Raw genomic sequence first — 21,464 nt, forward strand, 5'->3', positions numbered from 1 at the left:
GCAATTATACAGCAAGTCTTTCACAATAAATTGTATCACTATGTTTTATGTGTGAAGTCATATTAACTAATGTTCATGAGAATGAAAAAAGTCCCTAAAATGTTTTAATTTGTAGGCATTTTCGACACTTTGTCATGATGCGCTACTGCACTCTAGAACGATGGGTTTAAAGACTGTCTTCACTGATCATTCTCTTTTTGGGTTTGCTGATCCAAGCTCTGTTATTACCAATAAGTTTCTTGAGTTTACTTTGACAGACATAAGTCATGTGATCTGCGTTTCAAATACAAGGTAAAGGCAAATCATATTTTATAATCTGGTTTCGTTGTTTGTACCTTAATTCTTCTATTGATTATGACATCCACATTGAAGTACAGGGCTTCAGAAAGGAATGGTTTGGATCATTGGACAGGGGAGGGGAAGGTTTTATGTGAAATAAAACATTGATAATTTTCTGTTTCTTTCATTTCCGCTTATTTATTTTCCCACTGAATACCATTGCTGATTTCTGTTTTATCTTATCTTATCTTACCTTATCTTTTTGCCGTTTCCGTAACTCATAGTTAATGCTGTTCATATAGTGATATTCATTGCAATCTTTCTTGCAATGCTGCTATTGACTTCCCCATCAACACATAAATTGGTTAAAGTAATGATCATTGGGTGTCTCATTTTCATGAATAAGTCATTGCGACTTTCTCTAATGTATAGCAAGGAGAACACTGTACTACGTGCATCGTTGGATCCTCAGATGGTATCTGTTATTCCCAATGCAGTAGACTCACAACTCTTCAGCCCTGATACTACAAGGCTCAAATCCGATAAAGGTATCATAATATACATATTCTATTGCAAAACAAATGTGCATCAGTGCAACCAAGTTAGCCGGCATTGTGGCTAATATATAATATATTTTGTTCGCATTTTTAATATTTAGTTATAATTACAGTTATGGTGCCCCTTGTTAATCATTTAGGATGTTTCTGCATTTTTAATCGAATTCATCTTACCCTGTTATTTTTTGCAGTGACCATTACAGTTGCTAGTCGGTTAGTGTATAGAAAAGGAATCGATCTTCTAGCTGGAATAATTCCTATCATGTGTCAAAAGTACGAGTTCGTGGATTTCATAATTGGTGAGATGACCTATTGCCGAAACAATTTTATTTCACCTTGCGTAAACCTATAAAAATTAAGCAGGAACAGCGTAAAACGACGAGGAAAGATCTAATAATAATGAAGGATAATTTTCAAACGAAATGTAAAAAGGAAGATATCAAATACCTCATTTCATACCTTAATCAAAATGGTAAAATTGATAGTTTGGTGCAAGCAGTTCTCGAAGCAGTAAAAGAAAGCAAGTTAAGAGGAGGGTTTACAATTTTTTGAAAACAATGCAGGGTATGTGATCCTAACTCCCAAATTTTCCGTCGGAATATAGTTTTAGATAAGAAAATATGAAGTTTTCTGTATAGGAATGTGTTTACTGTTTTTTTAAGGTGGTGATGGCCCTAAAAGAGTTGTTATTGAAGAGGTTAGAGAAAAATATGGTTTGCAGGACCGAGTTTGCATGCTTGGGACCCTGAATCATGCAGATGTTAAAGATGTAAGTGATTGTTTCTTAGCTAATACGAGCCGGGCATTCGCCAATCTGAGTCAATTAATCCAAAATTCATAGCCAATATTATTGTTATTTCATAAATTCTTATCAAATTGTCCTGTCATCTCGGTTGTGTTTCAGATGCTTGTGCAAGGTGATATATTTCTAAACACTTCATTGACGGAGGCCTTTTGCATGGCAATTGTAGAGGCAGCTTCTTGCGGGTATGTGGATTTGAACTTGGCTACATAAACATGATTTATGATTGTATGTTATAAATAAAGTCGCAAATTTATTTAATTCACAGTTTTGCATACTTTTAAGCTGTTCAAGGTCAACCATATGGTCTTTTAGCATGGCCTGTAAATTATACTTCAAATTCATTGAAAGTGCTAAAAAACCTCCAGAAGTTAATCTTATTTGTGACAGATTAGGTCTAGGTATATATTTTTGCTTATGTGATTCTGGTAATGCAAACGTTTAGTTCCTGTTCATTCAAACAGTATCTCTTCCTATTTATTTCATCTCAAATGCTGTATCCTAATGTAAAAACCTGAGCATGACGTGTGTTTTAACAAATCACAAAAAACAACATGGCTTTAGAAATATATTGCTTGACTTCATGACGTTTCTCAGAGGAGATGACAATTACTCCAACATTTCTCAGCGGAGATGACCTTCAGTCTGTATCACTGCGGTAGCTCTGTAGGCAAATGCACGTTAGGCCTTTCGATTTAAAATTTTTTATTAATATTCCCAAGCCTGCAGGTCGTGAGTACTTGTGTTGGGGGCATTCCAGAAGTACTTCCGCCTGACCTTATTATTCTAGCGGAGCCTAATGTCCAGTGTAAGTGTCAAACTTGTTGTTTCTTAGATTTACTGAACACCCACGAGTTTGCTCATATTTTTTCATAGCGGTCTTACTCGTATGTTTGGCCGTTCTTAGTTTTGTCTTTAGGGTCTTTCTAGGAACTTTATCCGAAAATTATCGTCAAGTCTTGCATTGCCCTTTAAGTTAAAAATTAGTGTATAGTTGTTAGGAAGTAATAACATAAACAGCATGAAGAAAAGGCATTTCCGTAATAATCAGTCGCAAGAAACCTTTCGTATACGTGAAATTTTTGCTCGACATCAAGTAACTGTATGACGCTTGCTCATAAGATTGTTCAAGGCTTTTTGCGGGTTTTCAGGATACATCATCGCTAGTTCGTGTGTCTCTTGATTTATTCCATTCTGTCCTGCTTTTGTTATTTTTCGTCTCACTGTAGTTTTTATAAAAGAAAGAGAGCTAGGTAGTGAGTCTGCTGTGATTTTTGATGGATCTATCCTGTTAGTTCTCTATTTTTTCAGCCAGTTTTATACACAGGATTTTTATTTGACTATATGATAAATATTTTGCAGCCATTGCCAAAGCCCTCGACAAAGCAGTTCTGTTATCAATTGAGAAAAAAGGCCTTCCGAAAAGAAACAATTCGTTTCAAAGCATCTATTGCTGGGATTCTATCGCTAAGAGAACGGAACAGGTAGGAACCTGAACTAGCACAATACCTTGTTGCCACTAAGATTTTTTGCCAATAAGATATTTTACCTTTAAGATTTTTCGCCAATAAGATTTTTTGCTGGTAGAATATTTTGCGAAAAAGATATTTTACCAGGAAGAACTTTATCAATTATAATTTCTGCCAATAAGATTCTATCCCTGTAAGAGCCTTCGTCAATAAGATTCTATCCCTGTAAGAGCCTTCGCCAATAAGATTCTATCCCTGTAAGAGCCTTCGCCAATAAGATTCTATCCCTGTAAGTGCCTTCGTCAATAAGATTCTATCCCTGTAAGAGCCTTCGCCAATAAGATTTTTCGCTAGTAGAATATTTTGTGAGAAACCAGGAAGATTTTTGCCAATTAGATTTTCTGCCAGTAAGGTGTTTTACGAGTAAGCCTTCCTGCCAGTAATATTTTTTGCCAGTAAGTTTTTTTAACATTGGTATAATTTTTTGCCAATATCATTCTTTGCTTGTAAGATTGTTTTCCTTGTAAGATTCTTTGACTATTCATGCTTTCTCGGATGCTTTGAAAGTAAATTACTTTGAGTGGTTTGTTGTCGTCTTTGGATCAAGAGCGTCAAAATCTTGAAAGTTCATTCATTCAACTGATGCTATGAGTATTACAATAATTTTATAATAAGATTTTATTTTTTATATTTTTTCATAATTTTATTGCAAGGTTTACCATAAAGCTAAGAGTGTTCAAGAGAGTTCCTTGAAGACCCGTCTCAAAAAGTAAGTTTGCATCTGAATAAAGGGTGCGTCTGCCTGAAAATGCCTTCTTTTAGTGAGTGAGTAGCTATCCACCTACAAGTTTTCGAAGATTTTAACATTTTATCTCAACTTGACACAATTATCTTCTCCAATTTTCATTTTTTCCAGAGTTATACTGACTTAAAGATAAATAATACGCTCATTAACCATTCAACCGAAGAATGAAAAAACTGTAGACGTGATGTTCGTTAAGGTTACGGTAAACGTTTTTGACACGATATTTCGTTTTCTCTCCCTAAAAGCAAAACTATTAACGGAATCAGATTAAACTATACATCATTCGATGCAAAAGAATGTGGCGATTCCAACCATATCAAAATAATTGCTTAAATGAGTGTACTACCTTCAAAAGCTATTGTTTACCCTTGCGTTTGAGGTAACGAAATATGACTTATATCAGCAGTAAGCTCAGATCCTTAGCTACAAAAGTGTATCTCAGATTTTTCAAATTTCTCCTCCCCTTGAAACTATAGCCTGTCAAAAATTGGCAAACAATTTTTCTTTTACAAATTACAAAATTGTAAAAATTACAAAGCAATTACAAAATTTTGAGACACTCTTTGCTGACCCGACATCTGTCCTGGCCGTGTGCAAAGTTTTGAGCCATTCGATTGGTTCCTTGGGTACAAAATAGCTTTTTCGTACCTGTATGTAGACGAATTGTAAGTCCGGAGAAAACGGGATTTTACTGATCGCACTTGCAAGGTACACTCGTAAACCACAGTGTAATCCGGGTCAAGTCACTTAAAGATTTAAGATCAATAAGCCTGTTTGAATAAACACGTCCGTACATTGGATATATGGATGTGCCATGCGATATTGTAAATGAGACATGCGACCACAACCACGAAGCAACGATAATCGGCTTAACAGGTCAAGAGATTTTCAGGCCTCAAATAAATTGTTTTCTCATGAATTGTATTGGAAATTGTCGTTTATTCTTTTTTCCAGGCTAAACGCGGTTGCTCCAGTTGCAGGGAAGATCTATATATTTTTGGTTTTATTGAATGTGGCCTTTTTTATTCTACTTGAGTTCCTCTTTCCCAAACAAGTAAGTATTTTAATCAATATTTTGTAAGTTTAGCATAGCCAGTTTATATGAAAAATGATGAATCGCAATTTTAGTGCTACACTGATGATGGTAAAACTTGTCCTTGTTCATGAATAATTCCGCTTGCTATGCTGCTAAACTTATTCTTGGAACGTCTACCCTCATTATAGGCCACCAGGGTGAATAAAGACCATACAGATATGAAGGAAATAATGTTCTATATGAAGGAAATAATGTTCTGCACTTATTCACAACACTTGCTCAATTAACTATCTTGAATATCCGATGAAAACTTTAAGCTACTGAAACTATAAAAAAGGACAATATAATGTGATGCTAGTTCATTGACATCAGAGCAGCAGTTCGAAGCGCGTACCGACAAAGAAAGCAGGCGAATTATCCAAATTCTCTTATTTATATTTTTTAGAACATTGATATCTGCGCGAGAATTCCTGGTGAAGACGGCGTTTCAAGAAATGTTGCCGATCTTAGAACAAAAAACACCTTCCAAATATTATCACAAGGCGATTGAACGAGAGAAAAGTGATAGGTTCAATTTAGATTTTGAGATTGAACTAAAACTGTAACTCTTATGTAAATACTGAGATTAAATCAAAAATATAATACAATCATACGCCCAATTAATCAATCTACAGAACTTGCTTTAATCTGTAAATAATTTATAAATGTTAGAAAATTAAATGATAGAAATTTAGATTTGTACAAAATATATTTATTTCAAACGTAAATAGACGTCAAATTCTATTAGGATTACTGTCTTAGTAAGTGAATTGTGATCTTTTATGTTTTCTATTTAAAGAATTCTTGCTAATGCTCGGCTGCAGAATGTTTGGACCCTTTCCGGAAAGAAATCTGCTGTCCCCACCTTCCACTGATTTTCAGTAGTTTTGGATGTCGCTGTAATTTTTTTGTTTTTGGGTTAAAATGTTTTAAAAGAATTGCAGTTGTATTTAATGCTCGATCAATCCCTGGCCTATCAAGTAACTGACCCGTGAATGGTTATCAGAGAGCAGTGTAAAAAATCTAAGATTAATACTTAAAAAAAACTGTCGTTATTTAATGGTTCTTGATATCTAGAAGTTAACAAACTCTTGCACCCACGCTACAGGTCTCCTAAACATTGTTAATAAAATCAAGTTGATAACATTGTGAATAATTAGATAAGCAAGTTAAGAAAAATAGCTCTTGGAAATTATCTTATGATTTTTCAGTTAAAGTTATTATCCTTTTCTAAGTTGGCTGGATAAAAAACGTGATTTTCCAGTTTTTTCACTCAGTTCTGTACATTTTTCCCATATGTTCCCTCAGGAGCTCTGTAAAGGCTTGGGTACGCTCTAACTTGCATTTTGTTGAAAGCATATTTGGGTATCCCGACGTTTTTCAAAGAATTAACCAGCCGTGTTCCTTGGCTGAAAGTGAAATAAAAAAAAATCAGTGATATGCAAAAAGAAAACATACACCAAAACTACATTGAAAAGTTCTTTTAAAAGCTGAGTCCTCCTTCAGATGACTCTGATAACCTGGCATCGCATGTTTTTTACAAAGTCAGCGAAAAACAAAAACTAAAACGAACAAAATGGCGCTTACCATCTCATTGTATTTAGGGTTTTCAAAAATAAATCTTGCGGCAATCTGTGTTCCCTCTGCAGAATCCTTGCTGCTTCAAGGGTCACTGCCATGGCAGTTCTGTCTTTTGCGCTCTTGCAGGTCGTAAGTCGTATACCATTCATTCTCTGGCAAATCTAGCAATATCCAAGAGCACAAAATGCAAAACAAAGTAAGGCAGAGTATAGTCAAGACAGAGTATGTTAGTCAACTTCTATACTATTCTAGCATTCATTATCTATACCTTGGCATTTCGCATTATCGTCAATTGCACATTCGGTCTGTTGTCAACAATCGTGTTTATCGTTTCAAAATATCGAAAACAACTCAATAGCAACGAGACTCAATGTGACACGATGTGCTGACCACCTTTCCAAACGCTGTTGCCTCGATGTCAAGCGCTGTCGGCCTTCCCTCCAACCGATTTCTGCGGAGCAAAGCTGTTTTATTTCGAGAGCGCAGCGTGTTCAGTACTCCACTGCAGTCAACCTCTTTCGCAGCAACAAAGGAGCACACCATTTGCAGTGACCAAGCTCAAACTCAAATTTTTTCTCAGTACATGAGGCTTATTACAAGTTACGTTAACGTTTACTTATTTAATTACAATCATATATGTAAATGGACGCCGGATCAGTTGTGAATAGAATCGAAAAGTTCTGACAGCCTTTTGCATTGTAAACTAGGTGATAATGAATAGCTGTGATGCAACGCTGAGAAGAGAACGGCTAGCTAAATAACCTTGTTACTCTAGGGTCCTTAATAGAAGGAGGGACGCTTATTAATTTTTTGATTTTTTTTACCCCCCCCCCCCCCGGAGTTTATTTGGACCCCCCGTTTATTAATTTTTATATGCAGTCATTCATATCACTTATTTCATTTGTCCTTTGATCTTGCAGGTGTGAAATTTCTGTAAAGGTTTCTCTTAAATGAAGAGGTTGTATTGTAAAAAAAATTTAACATAGAAAAGTAGTGACATCCTAAAAAAATTTACTACCTTAACTGCCTTGACATGTTTGAAGGTACGGGAACGTGCCATTATTTAGGGGCACCTTTTTTCTGAAAAGTGTGGGATTATCGGTATCAGTTTTTGAAATTTGTGCGGAACTATGGATACCATTTGAAGAAACATGCAGAATTATGGATACCATTTTTCGGAAATTCGTAAAATTATTAAGAGGGAGATAAAGCATTAACAAAATGAATGTCCAGTTAGAAATAAAAATATGAAATATGTGTAATACTAAGATTTCTGGGCAAAGAACATGCAAAATCTGGTTAGTGATTTTTTATGTGCTTTAAAAATTTTATTTGCTCTGCAGATTTATGGGTATAGTTTTCATCGTGTTTGCGGCATTATGGGTCACATTTTTTCAGACATTTGCGGAATTATGGGTTCCAAAATTTTAACCAAAATGGCACGTCCCCGTCAAAAATTAGGCTTAGTTCACCCCCCGAAGCTGTGGTTGCGTAGGGTGTTCAACCCTTTCAACAGCACCAAGGAACCTTGACAAAAAAGATGTTGATTGACAATGCTTGTTTCGCTCGACTTTTCCCATTCGCTCGACTTGCTTGACTTTACGCTCTCGAGCTCTAATCAAAACCAAATTGAATGCAATGAAGTGAATATTCTGGTGTTTGAACAGAGCAGCACTTGGAAATTTCTAAATACGCCTTGCTTTGTAACTGTCATCTTAAAGCATGTAGATAAACAGAAAACAAATCTTACCTCTTCACAGAGACAAAAAATGTCTACATTTTTACTCTTTTTAGAATTGACGACAACTTGTAAATGTACCATAAGCATTGCCAAAGAGGTCTGACACTCTGAATTTGTTCCAACTGATAAAGGAAAATATATTAAAGGTTTAAACTCCATTTGCTGAATTTGCTTCAACTTAAAAAAGAAATGAAAAGACACAAACTCAAAGATAGGTTTTTGTTAAAAAAGACAAGTTCTTACTCCATTCGGGGAAATATGATGAAAACTTCTCGTAATAGGTAAACAAATAGTTCATATTCTCTGCGTTAATTGAATCTTGAACTGACATGTCTCCAAATCTGGAATAAGGAAAAAAGAACGTGAGCCGGCGAATGCTACTTGATGGAGAATATTCATAAAACAGGGGAAGAGCCTATTTATAAATAAGGATGTTGGAGGAGCCTGTCTTGTCTATTAACAGTGATATTCAGGAAAAGATACAAGAGGCGGCAATGTCATAGAAATGAGAAAGAATTAACTTCAAGTTAACGATCCCTAAAAACAAACCTTTCAGCTATCGTAGCATGCTCGTTGATGCCCACATTAAAAACCACTGGATATATGGGAACTCTGTATCCATTTTGAAGCTCCAATGGAAGCTTTTTGAAATTTTCTTCATGAAGTGGAATGCTGACGATCAGATCTTGTCTGAATAAAAACATGAAAACATAACATTTTTAGAAGATTTAAAACAGTGTTAATGATTAATATGGAAATTACAGTACCGAGTGCTAGTGCATCGAAGATCTCGTGAAATACTTTGCAAAGCATACATAGAAATGCTGCATATTTATAGCACTACATCAACAAATATGATGAAAACTTTCTGTGAAAACGGAAGCGTAAATTATTTGAAATACAACAGTGAGTATGTACTCCATTAGATTGTGTTACATTATTTTACTAAAATGTAGGAAAAATGGAAACTGGCAAACCTGTCTCCTTCCAAAGAAGGAAAAGAATTCCAAGAGTTATCGCACATGAACTAAAAAAACAACATACAGTAGAAACATCAGCGTTTTAACTTTAAATATACCTTAATTCTGCCTACTTACTTCTGTTTACTGTCCTGGCGTTTTCAATAAACATTTGTAAAACTTTCAGGTACCATTTTTTCATTCCAACCGACGTTTAAAAATCGAATTTTGCATATAAAAAACAGAGGTATTCAAATGTTGGTATTTCAAATCTGCTAAACCAATACTATTCTATTAAAAATACCTTAAACTTTGCTTTCTTTAAATCTTTATATGCTACTACGGCATCTTCCAGCATCCCAAGTTCTTCACCTAATATAAAATCAAGCAGAAAATCATGGAATAGGATACCTTTAGGATTCTGTAAAACTGTATTGAAAAACACTTCCTAAGGATGAACTTACAAAACATTTGAAGGATACAATTCATATTTTTCGGGATTATGTCAGATCCTTTCTACATAAAAAAGTAGATGAAAACAATAAAACTGGTATGGCAGCTAAAGATTTTGTTTATGGATTTTTAAAAGATACCCAGAACTTCTATTGATAGAGCCAAAGAAAACAGTACTTAATAGAGTATTTTGCGTCAACAAAGAGCAAGTGGATAAGTTCTTCAACACTTTATATTAGAACATTCAAAGAGAAAAACTGATCCCAAGTAGAATGTATAACTGTAATAAATCTGGTATCCCTACACCTATAAAGGTGCTGTCTGTCAAAGGAAAGCATGCAGCTGAAGGGAGATGTATACCACAATAAAAAAAATATACCTCACTTGAAGAAAATGAGTTTTTCATTGTAAAATTAGGTAGAAAGGAAGAATAAAGAACAACATTGTATATCTTTCTCACGGAATCCAACTATAATTTAAATTTCTGAAAATTCAAATATGGTAGCTATCGCTATGGAAACTAAAACAATGTTCTAGCATCAGATTTTCAAATTTCCTCTGCTCATATCAGTACTTATGGTATATCAAATATACTCTCCAAAAACCATCTTTTCCTAACATACCGTTTACGAGATATTCTTTCTTGAATGTGACAAATGATATTTTGAGAAAAACGCATTTAAAGTTTTCCACATGAAAGGTACCATAACATTAGACTCGTCAACAAAACAAATGTTAATAATGTCAGCCTCTTTGCTGACATTGTCAGCCTCTTTTTGTGTAACACTTTTTGAGCATTTTCTTTTTGTTTCTGCAGCTTTGCCAACAACAAAACCACCTGACATGTAGGAAACACAAACAAAATTTCTTGCTTCAAAACAAGATATTCTTCTCCAAACTGTTTGAACATAGCATCTGATACTTCACCAAATGAAGAAGAGTCACCATATCCCCAACATAAGTTGTGTATTTCAAACCCAGTTTGGAAGGACCTTCTAATAATGTCCACAGCTGCTTCTTTTTCAATTGCCTTAGCAGACTGTGTGATTTATACTGCAGAAAGGTTTATGACCTTTGTACCAATCTAAATACTTTTTGGAGTCTCTATGCCACAAATTTCTTGAATTACATTGAAAGCAGACTTTGGATTTCACCTCATAGTCTAGGACTTCTAAAGTATCCATGGAAAACCATACCTTTTCTGCCATGTACCATCCACTGACAGGAAAAATGTCTTTTTCAACATTAAGACCAGAACAGTTTGGGTCAGAAGCTTTCATTAATTTCTTTAACTTTAATGAAGCACTTTCTAGAGATTTTTGGCATTCTTTGTCAACAGACATCTGAATTTCTTTGACTGTTGCATTATAAGCCTTAGAAGAAACTGGTCATGGTAAATCCAGAGTACTGCAAAACTTCTGCGGACCTGTCAGACCAATCCCTGTTAGCAAACCAGCTTGAATGAAGTGCACATTTACTTCGGTACGCTCATTGTGCACCCTGTTCCCAGTTTCAAATGTAGATTCTTCGCTGCAGTTGCTACATTTCAAAGTAAAAGTTTCATGTAACCCAATTCTTTTGCTGTCGTCTTGCATTAAAACGAGTTTCCCTTTCGGGCTTCGACAGCTGGCACAAACAACAGCTGATAAAAATCCTTCCTCTAAACAAGAACTGGATACGACATGGTTTCCATAACTTTGTACAGTTCTTTTTCTTGAGATTGCATACCAAGGTCCAGTGCTTTTCTTCTGGTTACCACTGCCTCATTTTGTTTAATAATCAAAGAACAGTTTTTATTTAAATTCAGTAGCACTGTCGTTCAATGTTCACTTAAAACTCTTACATATATTACTCTATGTAAAATATTAAAACGTCGAAAAATGTTAAAATTTACTTTTGATAAAAAATCTGGTATACATCCACCTTAACGATTAACGACAACGAATGCAACTGACAATTATAATCGCCCAAATGTGGTTTTTGGAATAAAAAGAATGAAGGTAAATCTGTTGGATCACGCTTATATGGAACAACTAGAAAAATGTACGGAAATTGGCTGAACACAGAAGTATATTGAATATTTTGTTAAAGAGACAAACTGCTCCCCAGCAAACAAGTTACGCCTAATTCTTCATGGCCACAACCTCACACAGAGAACCTCCTTTTAATTAATCATTTCACAAGCAAAGGCTTAATTTTGTTATTTCTGCCTTATGACAAGAGCTTCTCTAAGCCATTGAAAAGTGCCTTCAATGCTGTATGTGGGAGGTGGAAGAGAGGTCATCCTTGAAGAAGAATCTGCCAAGAGTAACTTGGGAGGATTTTCTCTGAGGCACACTGTCTCTCTCAGGCCACAATTCAGAATGCAATTTCTGCCGCTCGACAACCAAGTCCAGTGTCTGAATATTTTAAGATTTTAAGGGATCTAGTGTGAGATTAGTTAGAATGTAGAATCTGCCATGTAATTGCTTTAGTATAAAATAATGTTTATTCCAAGGACAGTTTTCAGAAAATTGATTATGTTTTCTTATGTGTCTCGTTTTCTAAATATAACCGAACACTAACACAAAAATCAGGAATAAACAACCCAAGGAAATAAAGCTTTTGGGATGTCCCGTACATGGATCAAAACACTCAACCAATACGTCTAGCCAATACAATCAACCAATACATTCAGACATTACGTTCAACTGAAGCATTGAAAAATTAGCTCAAAGAAGAGCCAAAGCATACCGTATGCAGTTATTAAACTTTCGAAGTTGACAAGGAGTCCAATTTTTAAAATTTGCTGAAGAAACACTGGATTCTGAAGACTTTCTGAAAGTTTTACAGTGAACCCAGCGATGACAGGAGACAGCTGAAATTCAAAAAATATGTGTTACAAGATATGGAAGTACAAACCGTAAAAATTTATCAAGTAGATGAGACACATAGAGAAGAACTGAGTGAACGAGCTATAAAATTATTTCTTCAAGAGATAGAAAACAAACCACTTGTGCGAAGACGACATCTCTTCTGTACTGTACTTCCTTGGTACATGTGCTGAAAGAGCTGAACTTTTTCATCAAAATGAACCTCATAATGACGCATATTTTTCTTATGAAGGAACTGATCGATAAGGACAGCCTCTCAGAAGCAGTCTTCAGACTACTTTCAGCTGCAAAATGAATTAGCCGAAAAGTTAGATAAAAAGGTTTTCATGTTTAACATCCAAGATAGTCTATTTCAGCTTAAGATAAGATAAACATTTACAAATAATATGTGCAATAATCACAAACTGTTATGTTTGCAAATGAGAATGGTGTAACGAAGCTTTTGAACTCGCATCTAGTACCCCCAATTTCCAATAAGGTTGATGATATTGTTGACAAAAAGAACTAGAGCCTGCAAAGTGCCAGATTTTCAAGCCAAGTAATTTCATCATGAAGTAATGTACAGATATGGTATAAGTGATCTTTTCTGGCTTTTTCTAGGTTTACGTAAACTCTCTTACACTGAAAGAATATGATGAAAAAAGGAAGAAGTTTCCTGCATAACCAGAGGCCAGTTTATAGAGATATTTGAAATGCTTAGGCCAGCCACCTTCTTACAGCGAAGTTTGTTTATATATTAATTGACTGAAAACGGATGCAGCGGCGTAAGTCTATTGTTTTGCAGAAAAAAAAACAATTATAGAATTAAAAAAAGAATTTTTGCATAAATAACTACCAAAACGTTTTGATTTGAAGAATCAAGGCGCCTCAGCGAGCCCTGACCCCGGTAGGTGAAAGGCAAGATCCCGCTTCTGGAAGTTTTAGAAAGTGGTTGACTATCACTACAAGATCCTGATTAATCTTTCTGTTCAAGCAAAGACAGATACGACTGTCTCGATGCAAAACAGCCAACAGATAAACAATTGAGTATTAAGATAAAGTAATGAAATACCATTCTCACTAGGAGCAGAGTTTGTCAGTAAATTTATTAGTGACATAAATTTTGCAAGTTCATCTCGTAATCCACAATCATTGTTTTCCTGCAAAAAAGCAAGAGAGAGCTTTAACAGTTTCATTCTATCCCCCAAGCTCAAATACTTTCAAGCTTATATCCTTTTAAAGCTAATGACATCAGGCAAATGACTTTTGTACAAGAAGGCGCTCAGTAAAGAATCGTAAATCTATTAGCAGTCATGGATTACAAATATTTTGAAAAAACAAATACCAGATTGTAATGAACAGTTTAAATCATTTCATAAATCCTCACCAACATGATTTTTCCCGATAACTGGAGCCCTGACTTAGAGCTCGTACCTTTTTGCAGCATTTCTCAAACTAATTAACAAAGCTCCGTAGCAGAGTATCGTTTCATAAGAAAATGTTATCATGGAATCTGCGTGCAATCAAACCTACGCCTTCTCCTACTCATGGCATACCAAAGCGGCGTTTTTACTTTTATACAGGTTTGTTGCAGGCATTTTCTTAAAAAATCAAAGACGATGGTCTACATAGCAATCAAATGAATGAGAATTGACAGAGAATACCAAGTAGCTTTAGAGAAAGGTGACAATTATCAACTAAAACATACGTGCTCAACTTGATCCAATTTTACCATCTGATATTGCCCATCGTTCCATTCCCAACCTGAAACAAAAGTTCTCTCATAAAAGAAATGTAAAGAATCAAAAGATATGCTGTGTCATTGGAGTGTCTCTAGCCAAGCATATATTGTGTTTGGTCGGTATTAATTGCGCAAATGCTCAGTTGTTTACAACAGGGCCCATATTTTGAAATGCCAATAAAATTATGCAAAAATTCACAATACGTTAAAGCCATAGATATAAAATAATAGTCTCTTCAAAGTTTTTTTTTAAATGTAGCAAGGTGTTATGTTCTGTTTTCCCTCTAGCGAATTATACTACCAGCTAGCCTGGAACAATTCATGGGATACTCGTAGGACAGGACCAACGAATGAGACGTGGCAATGTCACAAAACTCACCACAGTCATTTTGCGATTCTGAACTGGAATCTTTCGACTTTGGCCTTGCCATTGCGAGTTGTTTTTCTGCCTCTTGGACGAAAGAGGAAGATGCCAAATTTAGCACATCAGCTACCTAAAGAAATATAAAATCATATGTTATGATTTGCTGAAGAATTCAAAATAAAAAGTATCAAAATAAATTCTATCAGGACTCTATTCCTTAGGGCGAAAACTTTCCTAGGGCGAAAACCTGACACCTAAGTTAGATAAAGCAATCACCGTTACAAATGTATATCGGAAAACATTAAAAGATCTGAAGGGGGTAGTCTATTGGCTTCGACATAGTATTCTATAAAAAATTTATTCCAAGAAAATAAAGAGATTTGTCTAGGCAATATCCAGAAATACCAGAAAACTCACAGAAACTGATAATCGGCATGGAATAAGTACACAATGAGTAAAATTTCGCAATTCAATTTTCAGTACCAATAAAAACACCTACCTTATTGCTAAGAAAATTCGCCATTTCCTTGAGACCTTCGTTGTCTAGGCTAGGAATAAATTAACACCAACATAAAGATGTGGAATTTGGTGTAAGTTATTCTTTGAAAATTTTAGTCTTAGGAATAAGTTGGCAAAATTAAAGCACGACTAGACATACCTCTCTATTTCATCAAGTGATTGCATAGTCTCCTGTTGAATACCTTTGAGAACATCTGAAAAGCAATATATCATTCAAAAGCTAGCCTGGACGGCTTTAATAAAAGTTTACATGGGGACTAGTTCTCCAATTAGGCTACGAATATGCGAAATAGCTTCCGAACCCTTATTCACACTCCCAAACAAGTTAGCTATTAAAAAGTCAGTAAGAAATTGCAGAATACTACAAGCAGATTCATAGCTCACCATGGCCCTTTAATAAAACCACAGCATTGTGATTTTTTGATTCTGATTATTTTCATTCTGATTTTTTTCATTCTGATTTTTTTCACTGTGATTGAAACACTTTCCATCATGTGCATTTTCTCACATACAAGACGAATATTCCCAAGTGAAAAGATATAAAATCTTTGGTAGCAGTGTCGCCTTTGGTAGCAATTCGAGCCTAAATACTATAATAGTATCTAAATAAAAACCATCTACATATTAGGTACGAAGCCTTGCAGTTTTTATACCATCTTAAAATTTTTTTCATCTAGGTACCTTAATACATGTAATTGAAAAATTCTAAAATCTATTTCTTATAATGGAATATACTATACAACGGATGGCATCTTACTTTTAATTCGAAGGGCTTTCGTCGCTGCCAGCACGATTTCGTTTTCTGAGGCACTTGAAGTTAAAAAAAGGTGTTGACTGCAGTATATAAACAACTTTTTATTTATGCTGAAATGGGAAAGTGCAGTAGGTGGGGAACTCGCAAAGAGGTCACACAACCAGATTCGCCTTATTAAGGTGGATGTGGAAATTTGAATTAGCATTCCTGTTGCCTACAGGACATGGTGGTTACAGTAAGTGGTCCTTTTCATTACAAAGAGAATGCTTAGAGGATGACACCCAGTGCGAACTTTAAAAGAGAGGGAAGCAGATTCTAAAACCACACAGAAGCGCAGAAGGTGGTTTTGCATTTTAAATAGCTCCAAACAAATGTATAAATACCCTATTTATATCACTAAGATATTACTAGAGAGTGAAATGTTAAGGTAATCATTTATAAAAGATAATCTTTGGTCTCTCACTTATGCAAAATGACCTATCTTACCTGAGCGATTCGTTCGGTGATGCATCGTCATCTAGAAGTCTCTTGAGTCCCCCATGCCGGAACTTAAGCGAGTGAGCCGATGGTGAGCCAAATGTAATTACATCGTAGCAGAATTCTAAGAAATATCAACACGCTGTCAACTTTGCATGTATTCTTGGGAAGATAGAACGAAACGAAATGAAACCTCCCTGAACGTCTCGTCAAAAATAAAACAAATCAAAACCGCTTTAACAATTTGCAGCAATGTTTACATGTAACCAACAGGCTGTCAGGAATAAATAGAAAATCGAATGCTAAAATTGCACTGACCTTCACTTCTGTCAATAACTCTTATTCTTTGGACATGCAAGTTTGTTGTAACAAACTCTAATTCTTTATCGCCTTTCTCTGAGCTTTTCTTAAAATTTCTTTCTGCAAAGAAAATAGTTGCACAATCAAATAGTTGCATGGACGAAGCTAAAATGTCAAATATATATTTCGAAATTCGATTGTCATAAAAAAGCGCAAAAACAGCTAATGCGGAAAATAACAAGTAATTCATCAGTTAGGATAACGAATGAGTGTAAAGTTATATGAGCGATAAGATAACTTGATAGTGTTTCATGGCTTGATTTGCATGTTTAGACGGAAATATTTCTTGGCAGAAAGATGAATAATGATAAATGACTTTATTTAAAGCTACAAAATAAGACATATATAGTTTAAGTAATTATTGTTACAGAGGTTCAAAGTTCTCAACAAGAAATAGAAGGCGATTATCGTAATCAAACAAAAGGAAAGGATGCTGAAAAAATTACCTTTGTAAGAGGCTAGATCAGCTAAACTTTCGCTAAATTTTGATACCAAATCAAAATGATCGTTCTGTTGTTGGTTCTTTACTTGCTCCCAATTTCGGTCGAGCTAAAAAAGATTTCCATTAATAAAATTTTACATCTCATTAATAAGATATCTATATTACTTTAAAACTCGACTTTGCTCGACCAGGCATTTGGATGTTTGCTTAGATATTCAGGTGTTTGCTGTTAAACACAGCACTCAAAAGACCGAAATGGAAGTCATCATTAAAAAATTTAATGTTTGCCGAAATTACACAGGTTTCATACAAGACTATAGACTATCTTTGATCAGCGGCAGGTTTGCTATGTCTAAAATCATAGCAATCCAATTATTGCATTTAACCACTCAAGATATAATCTGCATTTTCGAGACAAACTTTAAAAAAATGCTGAGGTTCATTAAAAAATAAAAATGAAATGGATAATTAAAAATTCAAATTCTAAACAAACCTTTCCAAGTTTGTGCAGTTCAAGGACTGCCTCCTTTTCTTCATTTATGTAGATTTTCCTGTAAAGCGACAGGAACTGATGTAACAAAAGATCATGGTGATTTACGCCATTATGTTGAGGAACATAAACTGTATGTGAATGAGACTGCAGAGGGGGGGGGGGGTGTCCAGGCTTTATTTCGCTCTGCACTGAGAAGCATTTATTAATAACCATGATTATTCCCTTATCCCAATTTTTATGGAAATCATATAGAGTTTCAATATAAGACATGTGTCGTGAACATGATTGGCTAATGCAATACAATTATCTCTTCTATGTAGTAGAAAGAATGGATACGAGGATGAATTTTAACGGCAGTAAAAATTCAAGAAGAAGAAATGAAATGTCACGAAACAATGGAGTTCCACGCTAAACGTTTTGTTTTATTAGCCAACTGTTATTGCGACATAAGCCCTTTAAAATGTCATCAGTATCTCAACAGAAATGCGATAAAAAGCCTTGGAACAAATTACATATTGGATAGCTTCGTAGTTTCCAAAGCTTCATGTTACCAGTCTTCATTGTTCAACATAGCAAAATTCTTCAAAAACTGAACAAAGTTGGCTTGCAGTGGAATTGTTCAGGCAAAATGTTAAATGGGATGATAATAAAAAGGAGTGGTACAGTGATTTACAGGCTACCATATTTTCAGAAAGAAAAACAATACTTACAACAATTGACAAGTAATGTTGAACGGGATAGTTGATTCTCCCATCAGCTCTTGGAATTTTACGTCATCATCATCTCTTATAAAAACAAAGTGTGTGGTTTGCTTATTGTCAACAACAGCACCCTCAAGAAACCATTGTGATGAATGTTATTTTGCAGACAACTTGAAAAACATTTGTGAATGACTTAAGAGTACACTATGGTTAGCATACATTTAACATTATATCTTAAATTGCACCCGGATAGAAAATTAGGTATTTCACTCTATATTATTGTTTTGGCATGTTAATTTTGGGGAGAGATAGAAAGGAAATAATTCTAAGCTATATGATAACGCTGCTCGGTGCAACCCTGGAGTTTCCCTCCACCTAAAGGATGATTAAACACGAATTTGTTGCGACTAAAACGGAAACACGCCTTATAAAAACGACGCTTAAACAATGTTCAAAACCACCGCGATGCTAATAGAAATTAGTTTGCTCTTCAAAGCATGAAAAGAAATCCTTGCTCTACAGATGAATTAAACTTGTTCTCTAAAGTCTCTAATTGACGATATGTAAAATTATGGTGAAATAAACTGGCATTTAGCTACACACTTGGTAGGATAATGGAAACTTTGCTCGCAAACATTACCAATGTATGTTCTGCAAAAGAAATGCTGCAATGTTAATGATACAAAGTAAAAAAACGAAAAGTCACTTCAGAATGAGCGTCTACATAACAGGAAATTTATCAAAAGTTTAAGGATCATAAAGCAGCAAACTGTCAGCCTTGGAACATTTAAATAAAAATTTTCGGTGAATTTCGGCATCTAAGTCAAGACCAGTTAAAAAAACTGAAAAATCCAACTATATTTTTATTGAAAATTTTTCGCTATATTGATAAGGTTTATTAGCAATGGGTGATTAGCTGAGTGGTGTGTTTTGATTGAAAAATTACACGTTGTTCCCAGGATATATATTTTCCTGTATCTCTTTCACCTTATGAATGCTTTAAATTTACTGACAAAGAAAAGGGTATAAGGCACTTCTACGGGTTAAGTTGCTTTCAGTGATCTAAAAATGCAACTTTGAGTAAGCTCTGCATTGTGCTAAGATAAAAGGAGCATAATAATACCTCGGGTACTCAATTAAAGCAGACGAATCTCGTTGACCATATCCTTTAATGAACTAAAAATCAAACAAATGCAAATGATAAACTAGCACTCTACAAGACAACAAGAGTGAAGTGCAGATTATAGAATGTTCCCGAGAATAATTTCAATCTCCGCCTGATTTACAAATTCATCATATGCTTGTATCAGTCTTTGAGAATAAAATAACAAAAAACATACTACACAACGAAATGATTTAGAGTAATGAAATTCTTTGAGGTTTTTGTACAATTCTATGATATGAATGCCCTTTGAATTCCATACAAGTATTTCCTTTTGAAAGTCAGGGTTAAATATGTCTTAGCGATATAATCTTACATGTATATATGAATGGAAATGTATATTTGTATCATCTGTTGTTTTTTGGGTTTATACGGAGACTCGTGCCATTCGAGTTATTTAAATCACAATCGGTTGAAAAACCTTTGGTCTTCTAAGCCTTTAGGCTTCTGGCAAGACCATTTCTCTCAACCTTTCTGAAGGACATGCATTGGTCACAGTAATAAAAAGATTGACATATTATTAATTAAACTTACATCGATTGAGTTTTGCCTTCTATCGAACGATTTTCCAAGATTTCTCTACAAAAATCAGTAGTGAGAAGCAAAAATTTAGAAAAGCACAAAAAGCCCTCTCGGCTGATAGTAAATCGTGAGTTATGCCAGAATGAAAATGGACATTGCTAAATAATATGTGTAGTAGACAAGTAACCATAAAACTTTCAAAAAAGCTAAGAGTAATTCAATTTCGCTCTTGTGAGAAAAGGAATGCGAATAGTTTGCATACCGTAATCATCTGAAAGAGCTTAAACGACCACTCCCCTTGAATTAGCGCCCCCTTGAATTAGCGCCCCCTTGAATTAGCGCTCTGTCTGATGGCGAAAAGTTTAATGAGCGCGCCGGCTTAAATGAGCGCCCCCCTCAAACCAGAAAAAGGGTCACTAATTAGTTTTTAAGAATGGACAAAGCGAAAAGACAAAAGTTTTTTCAGTTATGCTTTACATTATTATATTGCCAACTAAACCAAATCAAAACAAAACGAGAGATAACCCTTGAGAGAAAGTTAACATGTAAGACAACCTGAATTGCAAGCGACCCAATCTCAGAAAGGAGAAAGAATGAATAGCTACGCTACATGGTAATCGTTCAGACCACAAGATGAAGAAGAGGTTCTTTCATTTATGGTAGTAAACGAAGATGAAGACGATGATATGGACATTGAAATAAAGCTGCAATGTGAACAGACCTATATTTTATCTCCTGTATCTTATATTTTGCTTTTAGTTTGAAAATGATATATTAATTAGTTTCAATTCTGTATTTTTAATGAGCGCCCCTCTCGAATGAGCTCAAAGAATGAGCCCTAAAACTCAATGAGCACTCTTTCAGATAACTACGGTATTTTTGCAGATCCATCCTTGTTTAGATAAAACGTGTATCGCTCTTTGACAATGGAGAGATGACAACTAACAAAGGCTTAAAGAATGTCTTTTAAATCTAAGTCGGTTAAAATCAAGCCTTCAACCTAATAACCTTTCTTTGAAAATTTAAAGTCTTGACATAAGAAATACCTTCCAGCCTTGTAAGACGATGCAACCGATATCTTCTTTTGATTCTAGCTTTCTGAAGAAAAGAAAAAGACTAAATAAGGGACTTTTAATGGACGCGAATAGGCAACAAGCAAATGGTTAGAAAGCGACAAAGCTCAAGATAAGAGGAAGCAACAACATTCAGAGAACAATTCTGAGAACAAATTGGCATGGGTGAAATTCCCTTACTATCTTACATTAAAGACAGCGTCAGACGCCATCCAGGAGCTTGATGGATGTCTTGCAAAGAGCAGATGGCTTGTCCAAGTCCAACGACCTATGGGAGAATGCC

At 35.0% G+C, this 21,464-nt stretch overlaps 2 protein-coding genes and 1 pseudogene across 5 annotated transcripts in view; 2 read left to right on the plus strand and 1 right to left on the minus strand.

Annotated features, from left to right (window-relative positions):
• Positions 1-5,534, plus strand: part of LOC135686865 (phosphatidylinositol N-acetylglucosaminyltransferase subunit A) — an 11,421-nt gene extending 5,887 nt beyond the window's left edge. For both annotated transcript variants that reach the window (XM_065203230.2, XM_089109074.1), the window contains 10 exons: positions 116-291; positions 712-827; positions 1,028-1,135; positions 1,499-1,605; positions 1,741-1,823; positions 2,361-2,446; positions 3,001-3,122; positions 3,821-3,876; positions 4,867-4,966; positions 5,394-5,534. In XM_065203230.2, coding sequence (XP_065059302.1) covers positions 116-291; positions 712-827; positions 1,028-1,135; positions 1,499-1,605; positions 1,741-1,823; positions 2,361-2,446; positions 3,001-3,122; positions 3,821-3,876; positions 4,867-4,966; positions 5,394-5,498 — 1,059 coding nt within the window. In that variant the 3' untranslated portion in view covers positions 5,499-5,534. The remainder of the gene's footprint in view (positions 1-115; positions 292-711; positions 828-1,027; positions 1,136-1,498; positions 1,606-1,740; positions 1,824-2,360; positions 2,447-3,000; positions 3,123-3,820; positions 3,877-4,866; positions 4,967-5,393) is intronic.
• LOC135686862 (inositol polyphosphate-4-phosphatase type I A) overlaps positions 5,518-21,464 on the minus strand; it is a 25,334-nt gene continuing 9,387 nt past the window's right edge. For 2 of the 3 annotated variants that reach the window (XM_065203227.2, XM_089109073.1), the window contains exons 11-35: positions 21,370-21,449; positions 21,155-21,206; positions 20,121-20,165; positions 19,548-19,600; positions 19,028-19,075; positions 18,434-18,508; positions 17,724-17,781; positions 17,235-17,337; positions 16,747-16,848; positions 16,438-16,552; positions 15,955-16,007; positions 15,337-15,391; positions 15,174-15,226; positions 14,694-14,804; positions 14,282-14,337; positions 13,646-13,733; positions 12,712-12,878; positions 12,455-12,578; positions 9,573-9,640; positions 9,287-9,336; positions 8,859-8,999; positions 8,553-8,650; positions 8,319-8,431; positions 6,575-6,729; positions 5,518-6,396 (exon numbers count right to left, since the gene is read on the minus strand). In XM_065203227.2, coding sequence (XP_065059299.1) covers positions 6,261-6,396; positions 6,575-6,729; positions 8,319-8,431; positions 8,553-8,650; positions 8,859-8,999; positions 9,287-9,336; positions 9,573-9,640; positions 12,455-12,578; positions 12,712-12,878; positions 13,646-13,733; positions 14,282-14,337; positions 14,694-14,804; positions 15,174-15,226; positions 15,337-15,391; positions 15,955-16,007; positions 16,438-16,552; positions 16,747-16,848; positions 17,235-17,337; positions 17,724-17,781; positions 18,434-18,508; positions 19,028-19,075; positions 19,548-19,600; positions 20,121-20,165; positions 21,155-21,206; positions 21,370-21,449 — 2,199 coding nt within the window. In that variant the 3' untranslated portion in view covers positions 5,518-6,260. The remainder of the gene's footprint in view (positions 6,397-6,574; positions 6,730-8,318; positions 8,432-8,552; positions 8,651-8,858; positions 9,000-9,286; positions 9,337-9,572; positions 9,641-12,454; positions 12,579-12,711; positions 12,879-13,645; positions 13,734-14,281; positions 14,338-14,693; positions 14,805-15,173; positions 15,227-15,336; positions 15,392-15,954; positions 16,008-16,437; positions 16,553-16,746; positions 16,849-17,234; positions 17,338-17,723; positions 17,782-18,433; positions 18,509-19,027; positions 19,076-19,547; positions 19,601-20,120; positions 20,166-21,154; positions 21,207-21,369; positions 21,450-21,464) is intronic. The other variant, XM_065203228.2, reaches the window with a different exon arrangement.
• LOC148960068 (uncharacterized) lies at positions 9,801-12,459 on the plus strand (annotated as a pseudogene).

Source organism: Rhopilema esculentum, chromosome 6, assembly GCF_057945365.1.
Source record: "Rhopilema esculentum isolate cy_ngs chromosome 6, ASM5794536v1, whole genome shotgun sequence".
In the NCBI taxonomy this organism is placed as follows: Eukaryota; Metazoa; Cnidaria; class Scyphozoa; order Rhizostomeae; family Rhizostomatidae; genus Rhopilema; species Rhopilema esculentum.